General features: G+C 42.3%; 1 protein-coding gene across 3 annotated transcripts in view; it reads left to right on the forward strand.

The window, feature by feature from the left end:
• ACOX1 (acyl-CoA oxidase 1) overlaps positions 1-7,717 on the forward strand; it is a 20,200-nt gene extending 12,483 nt beyond the window's left edge. For all 3 annotated transcript variants that reach the window (XM_054221289.1, XM_054221288.1, XM_054221290.1), the window contains exons 5-14: positions 269-388; positions 960-1,075; positions 1,272-1,441; positions 1,590-1,752; positions 2,457-2,647; positions 2,894-3,073; positions 3,681-3,786; positions 3,869-4,012; positions 4,875-5,081; positions 6,098-7,717. In XM_054221289.1, coding sequence (XP_054077264.1) covers positions 269-388; positions 960-1,075; positions 1,272-1,441; positions 1,590-1,752; positions 2,457-2,647; positions 2,894-3,073; positions 3,681-3,786; positions 3,869-4,012; positions 4,875-5,081; positions 6,098-6,148 — 1,448 coding nt within the window. In that variant the 3' untranslated portion in view covers positions 6,149-7,717. The remainder of the gene's footprint in view (positions 1-268; positions 389-959; positions 1,076-1,271; positions 1,442-1,589; positions 1,753-2,456; positions 2,648-2,893; positions 3,074-3,680; positions 3,787-3,868; positions 4,013-4,874; positions 5,082-6,097) is intronic.
• The last annotated feature ends 77 nt before the right edge of the window (positions 7,718-7,794 follow it).

A 7,794-nucleotide genomic window follows, 5' to 3' on the forward strand; every position in this document is an offset into this window, starting at 1 on the left:
TATAATTCCTTCAGCTCCACTGGCAGGTTTGCCAAGGACTTGGTATTGTATAGTCAAGAGAATCATATTGTGTACCTTTCATTGACTGGAGCAACATTGTTTGTCTAGCTGTAGAATTCGGATGATAACCAGTGTTGTAAACCTGGTTTTCTAACACATGATGTGGTTAAGGTAATCTCAGATCCTGCTTTATGGAAAGAGACTCTGTGTATATAAGTATGTTGAGTGTTTTGTTTTTTTTTCCTTCTGATTCGTACTCCTTTTGCAGTTGGAAAGACGTCGAACCATGCCATTGTTCTGGCTCAGCTTTACACTCAGGGCCAGTGCAAAGGGCTGCATGCCTTCATTGTTCCCATACGGCAGCTGGGCACCCATGAACCTTTGCCAGGTAAAAATTGATGTTAAAGGTTTAGCACTCATGGAATATGTTAGATCTGTTTCTCTCCAGCTATATACAGCTGCATGTGACTTGTTAACGTACATGGGTTATTTCACTAGCTGATTTCAGTGAGTAGGTGGTAGGCCACAGGGCTTAAAAGAGTCTTTCTTATAACTGAATTACCACTGAGTCATCTTGCATGTCACACCTTCAATGTGAAGGTTAGTTTGGGATTTGATTCTGTCCCAGTGTTTCTTAGCTATGCGTTCTCTGAGGCAGCATGTCCTACTTTCTGAAAGGGACGGAATACGTTTCGCTATTCTCTAGCTAGAAGTGAGCTGGATGATCTTTAGATGCGGTTCCCCCAGTGACTGGATAGTAGGACTGCATGTGAATTATGAAGATCCCCATGTTTTGATGTCCACTTTTCCATCAAAGAGATTAAGGTCATTAGCTGTTACTCTTAACAATGCCAGTACTTGCTAGCAAACTAAACAGTCTTGGAGGGGAAGGCTTGAACCTCTCATATGGTGTTTAGTTCCTTTTTCTTAATGCAAGTGTCTCTGTCTGTCTGTGGCAGGTATTACAGTGGGTGACATTGGGCCAAAATTTGGTTATGATGAAATGGATAATGGTTACCTGAAAATGGACAACTTCAGAATTCCTCGGGAGAACATGCTCATGAAATATGCCCAGGTAAAGCAGTGAATTTCAGCACATGCTGCTGTTAGAAATGGACACTTCCAATGTGCTTGTGTGGTTGAATGTTGTGCCAGCAAGAGTGTAGTTTGCTTGTAAGTGCTACCTGATGAGTTTAGAGCTTGAGATGTGAACATGTAAATGGGAGGAAACCATAAAAATCAACAGGATATTTTGTGTTTTTTTCCGATAGGTTGAACCAGATGGCACCTATGTGAAACCACTTAGTGACAAACTAACCTATGGGACCATGGTGTTCATCCGATCACTCATTGTAGGCGATTCAGCTCGCTCCCTGTCCAGGGCTTGTACCATTGCCATCCGCTATAGTGCAGTGAGACACCAGTCTGAGCTAAAGCCAGGGTAAGTGCAGTGAAATAAAAGAGCAGCCTAAGTGCTGAGGGAAAATTCCCAAATACTGGAGGGAAGAGGGACTGTGCTTGACGTCGTTTGGAGTTTGGCTAGTATTTGCTAGCCACTGGCATGCTAACTCATCTGTATTTTGCTCTAGGGAACCAGAACCCCAGATCTTGGATTATCAGACCCAACAATACAAACTGTTTCCTCTCCTGGCAGCAGCATATGCTTTTCACTTTGTGGGAGCCTATATAAAAGACACCTATCGTCGTATCAGTGGAGACATCAATGAAGGAGATCTGAGTGAGCTGCCAGAGGTACTGTGTCCTCTGGTTTTATGTAAGGTTTCTTTACAGCGTGGGAGGAAAGGCGTCAAGCCTTTCTGGCTTTCACTTATGAGACGTCTTCTAATTCTTTAGATTCAGAGATTCCAAGCCCAGTATGTGCTGGTGACTTTTATTTCTTTATTTACACTATTCATTTAGCAACCCTTTAAAAAAAAAAAAAGAGGGAGTAATGCACAGTGAGAAAGCTACTCTGAATATATTTTTTTAAAAAGGTGACTTTCCAGAAATGGTGGTGTATCGCATGGGAGTGGAGTTAAGACTGGTCTTATGCTTGTGCTGTAGCTTCTTGATTGTTCTTCCAAGTCACTAGGGTAGAACTGGTGTGTTGATCGGAGATACTGGTACTATTCTTGAGGGATTAGGGTTGTAAAATGTCAGTTTTCAGTTAGGGATTCTGTCTGAGAATGTAATGTGGCGATAGGCAATTGAAAACTGTCTTGGACATAACTCGTAGAGACAGAAAGGATGTGGTACTGAAATCTTTACATGTATAGAGGCTTTCATATAAATAGTTTGGCTTGCGAAAGAGTCCTTACAAGAAAAACAGGACCCTGTGGGGCACTGGAAGGATTGTCTTGACTCTTCCTTCTGGGAGCTGCAGTACTTGGCATGAATGTTTGCAAGCTAAGAATGGAAAATAAAAAATCTAAACTGGCTTTGCTTTTGTCCATCAGCTCCATGCACTGACAGCAGGGCTGAAGGCGTTCACTTCCTGGACTGCCAATGCTGGTATTGAAGAATGTCGGATGGCATGTGGTGGGCATGGCTACTCTCGCTGCAGTGGCATTCCTGACATCTATGTCACGTTCACCCCATCCTGCACCTATGAGGGAGAAAACACAGTCATGATGCTGCAGACCGCGAGGTATGGTAGTTTCTGTCCAGAGACAGCCTTGCCTTGCCATTATGATCTTTGTAGCTGAAGTGATGGGCAGAAGAGTATCCTGTATTACCATGAAACTGGTCTCGTGTTTCTGTGCCTTGCCCTATTTTTGACAGAAAAGTATATGCCTACAGCTATTCTTTGCTAGTCTGACCCTAGGTGAGATGACTTCTCTTCATTCAAACAACTCATGAGTAAGAGTTGCTATTTGTTGTCTCTGCTTTTCAGGTTCCTTGTCAAAAGCTACACCCAAGTTAGTTCTGGGCAGCGGGTTACTGGCATGGTGTCCTACCTTAACGATCTCTCCAGGCAACGCATTCAGCCACAGCACGTGGCTGCTAGAACTGTGACTGTGCGGATCAATGATCCAGTCAGCTTGGTAGAGGCCTACAAAGCACGTGCTGCCCGGTGAGTTCACACTTAGTAGACCAAGCCAAGCACCAATAAAATTGCGTGTCTTGGGAGATGGTAGCGATGTGCTGCCCTGTTAATGTTAGATTCTCGAGCTGTGGTTTATAAAGCTTTGCTCCACATGTTGCTTTCAGGAAGTGACGCGCTTTACAAGATTGGGTCAGTGTTAAGCGCTTTGAGGTTACAAGAGGCTACATACAGCCTACGCATAGCCTAGTTACTCTGTTCCATTTTGAAATATCTTATTTGAATGTAAAGTACCCTTGAGCGTATAAATACCAACATTGTTCAAACTGCTCAGAGATCTATCTAGAGAGAAACAATCCTGATATTAAAGCCTGTTGTGAAGGAAGTGTGGGAGTAGAATAGATACCTATATATGAGTAAGTGTTCAAGCACCGCATGTGTGCTGTGAAATGTCATCTTGCTCCTCTGTAGCTGTGTTCTAGCTGCAGCAGTGAGGATGGGGGTTTAGAGCCACAACTGCTCACTCCAGATAATGTATTCAGTCGTGGCACGCGACCTCTGAGTTCTTCTCGTAGGAATTCAGTGTACATAATCTTGTTAATGTGCATAACCTGGTTTTCTTTCTTTTATGAAATAGACTTGTAGAAGCTGCAGCAAAGAATTTGCAAGCTGAACTGAACCACAGAAGGAGCAAGGAGGACGCCTGGAACAGAACTTCTGTTGATCTTGTGCGAGCATCTGAGGTCAGTGATATGCCTGATGAAGAGATGCTCCTACAGCATATTTCTTTATGAACCAGATTCATCTTTCTTTCGTTTCTCGTAGGCACACTGTCACTATGTGGTAGTGAAGCTTTTCACAGCCAAGCTGTCTGAGATCAGTAATGCAGCTGTTCGTGCTGTCCTGACTGAGCTGTGTCTCCTGTATGCACTGTACGGGATCAGTAAGAACACAGGGGATTTCCTGCAGGTTGGTGTCTTTCTCCAACACTTTAAGTCTCTAGAGCCAGAATTGCTGTTTGCAAAGAGGCTTTAAATGCCAAGTTGCACAAATGTTTAGGCATAAGGTCTTGACAGTTGATTTCCGGAAGGCCATTAGCAGTGCAGGTCTGAGGGAGGGCTCTTGTCGGGTTTCCCTTGTGATCTGCCAGAAGCAGAGTTGGATGATAAATAGTAACGTGGCATCTCTCTAGGTTAGATTAAATGTTTTGCAGTTGGTGACCAGGTGTTGTATGTTAAAAAACCAAGGAGTTAATAAAGGAGATGTAAGTTAGACATGTTCTGAGAGCCATATGCATTTGTAAATTAGTGCACAAAAGGGGCATATTATACTCCAAATCTTAACCCATCCTTTAGTGAATGGGTTTAAATTGTCAGGTGTTACTTTTCCTCTTTTCACTCTTTCCGTTTGAGAATGTATTTGTGCAGTAGTGTTTTATTTTGTCTTCAGGCAGATGCGGTATGTTTTGTCTTCCCATTTTCCTCTTTCTACTTATTAAAAAGTTCCCTGAAATGAGGAATTTGATATACACATGTGCACGTTCTTCAAGAAAACCTGCTACTGAAGTTAACATGCAGGTACTCCAAAGAATGAGTCTCCCACCAAAGGTGAAATAGCTGAGCAGTACAGTGGGCTATGCTAGGCACCTGCTTTTGCTTGTAGACTACGGCAAATTGCCAAACTGATTACTTAACACTAAGAAAAAAAAACCTCTAATGTTTTGTGAGCTGCTGCATTTTTGATGAGGGAAGGCTGACCTGTGTTAGACCGTAGGGGAGGGGAAGGTTCTTGCGACTTGCATACTCTTCTGATAATCTCATTTTTCCCCAAGGCGGGTATTCTGAGCGATGCCCAAATTACTCAAGTGAACCAGCGCGTGAAAGAGCTCTTGGCTATAATTCGTCGCAACGCAGTGGCACTGGTAGATTCCTTTGACTTTCATGACGTTCATCTTGGATCTGTGCTTGGCCGATACGATGGCAACGTCTACGAGAACATGTTTGAGTGGGCAAAGAAATCCCCATTGAACAAAACAGAGGTAAAGAAACTTTATTTTTTCATCTTTAGGTCGCATGTGTCCAGAGAAATAGCTGAATTTAGGGTTTTTTAATTTTGATCCAGTGATCTCTGCATGTAATCGATGAAGGAGGGAGAAGAGTCACTAGTGGTAATGGACCAGAACTAGGAACCTGCTTCTGTTCCTCTGCTTTCAGCATGCTTTCCCATGTGTCGCATGCATCCCTATGGGATACTTCTGAGTTCCTCAGTTGAGGAAGGAAGTCATACTCTCCCCTAGAGAAATGACTGAATAATCTCATTGGATTTAAAAGAAGTTATCACTTGCTGTTAATTCTGCTCAGTGAAAGTAGCCTTACCTGTTTTCTGACAAATCTTTCAGTGCCTTCAAGCATTAGCAGTGACTGGAGAAGAAAATAAATTGCTCTCCTGTAGTACTTAAGTGTCAGGTGTTGCATATCTGCCCTAAGGCTGTAGCTACAGCTGAGCTAATAAAAGAAACTGATCTGAGAAGAGTCAGCGTCCCTCTTTCCATCAGCCAAAACAGAATGCTAAAGCCTGTCTCAGTGCCTTTGTTATTATCTTTACTGCCTTTATTTGATTTGGACAGACTCTCTCTTGTGATGGGCTGCCAGAGACTATGACTGTAGTTAAATACCACCAGAACTTGCTCAATTTTTTTGTGCTTCTGAAGTCAGTGGGGCTTAGGAGCTTCATTACAGTTCCCTTAGGAGACCTCTGCCAGTTCTCTTTGACTTAAAATGCCAAAGAATTGTCTGTATGGATATAAGAAGTCTTGCATTCTTTTTTTTCTTACAAGAAAGGTAGTGAGGAAGCCAAATTGTTTTGGCCTACATTTTCATCCTTTGTGTCATATAGACACTCAAATACAGGACTTAGCTGGCTGTTCTTAGATCTCCAAAGTGCCTCTGATTCAAGTTTCCGTAGTATAAAAGCATACTGCAGGAGGTAATGAGCTAAAACTGTTCTAAAACTCAGGCCTGACCTTGTTGTAACCACCATCTTGTCCTTTTACAGGTTCATGAGTCTTTCCACAAACACCTGAAGCCGATGCAAGCCAAGCTGTGAAGCCTCCTGGTTTTGTTTTGTTTGGGGTTTTTGTTTTGTTTGGTTTTTTTTTTTAAAAGCACACTTTTCCTGACCTGAAAACTGGGTGTTAGCATCCTTTCATCAGGCACCTAAATCAAACCTTTCAAATCCTGTTAGCAGTAGGACAGTGAATAATTGTAGCCTTTCTTTCCACTTGTATAAATCGAGGAGGTGTCTGGGGAGAGTGCATAGGGATTGATGCCTGGTTTTAAAGTGCAATTATAATGGTAAAATTAACCTTTTAAAAAATCTGGGAGAGCTTTATGGATTCACACAAGGATTGCTTTTGTGAAGCTGCTAACTAGAGTGAAGTTACTGTCAACTGGAAAGGTAGCAGGAATTTACTACTAAGTAGTTAACAGCCCTCAGGCAGTAGCTTCTAATGAGCAGTTATGTTCTCCCCTCAAAAAGCATCAATGTCTTGATTTATTATTATTATTTTTTGTAAGATTAGCACCACCTCTCTCCTTGTTTGGCAAATATTTATGCTGTCTAAAGCCTCCTGCGTAGTTTTGTGCCTGTGAATCTCTATGTGGCACTACTTTCCTGATCTGGCTGGGAAGCAAACACCCATCCTTCTCCGGAGCTCTGCTTCATTCTTCTTTCCAGGAGACATCTTCATGTTTTCCAATACATCCTTCTTTCACTGCCCTGCAGAAACTCCCTTTGCCTCTGTGCCAGCTCCAACACTGGCACCTTACTCTTCGTTAATAGGAAGTTAAAAGAACATAGTGATGCTGCTCTGAGGGAAAAAAAAAACAAAAAACAAGTAGTAGTAGTCAGCTAGGTGCTGGTACTAGCTGTTCTGCCCTTAAGTGTTAGCATTTTTGTAGCACTATCTCAAAGCACTTTACAAATGTTAATTATGGTGATTTGATGTGGAAAAACCACAGGTAGTGGGGTTTCCTACTGCAAATTTGACCTGGAATGATGAAGCCAGTATTTGAGGGCAGAAATCAATTGACCCATGGTCCTTAGGTCTTCAGATTGTTCTGGGATGTTCTTCTGTTTTTTAAAGGCATTCTTCAAGAAAATGACAATCCCAAGTGAAGTGTCCAGATGGTGGTTTGTTTTTTTTCCTGCCCATGCATTTCCAAGGAGCTTTCTCTGATTTGCTTAAGTTTGGTTTTATATTGACTTGGGACTTGCCCGGTGCTGTCTAGATTTAACAGGTGAAAGATTTAGCTTTTAACAGAACCTCCTGATGCCCAGTGAAATCAGTGCAACTACAACTAAGCAAAATCATTGCTGTTTTTCAACACCAATAACTGTCCAGTAACAATAAACTTCTCTTCACAACAGATAAGAGCAACTTTGAGCTTAAGATGGTAAAAAGCTTCAGCATAAACCCAAATCCTGCAGTGAGACAACATCTGAGAAGCTGGTTGTCTGACAGCTTTGGTATCTGTTAGTCTCTAATTTTGGATCAGTTTTCATGGATGAGTGTTTTTTTTCTGGCGCTAACAATGATCAGGCACGATGTTTGGCTCCACATGCAGTAGCTGAACAGAAAGAAATGTTTAATTTTAAATAAAATGATCAAACTTGCCCTTTGGCTGCTGAGTCTTTCAGGTGGAATGGAACCACCGCTGTTCAGGATACCCAAGGAGGCAAAGGGCTTTGCC

The sequence above is a fragment of the Rissa tridactyla genome, chromosome 15, assembly GCF_028500815.1.
Source record: "Rissa tridactyla isolate bRisTri1 chromosome 15, bRisTri1.patW.cur.20221130, whole genome shotgun sequence".
Classification (NCBI taxonomy): domain Eukaryota; kingdom Metazoa; phylum Chordata; class Aves; order Charadriiformes; family Laridae; genus Rissa; species Rissa tridactyla.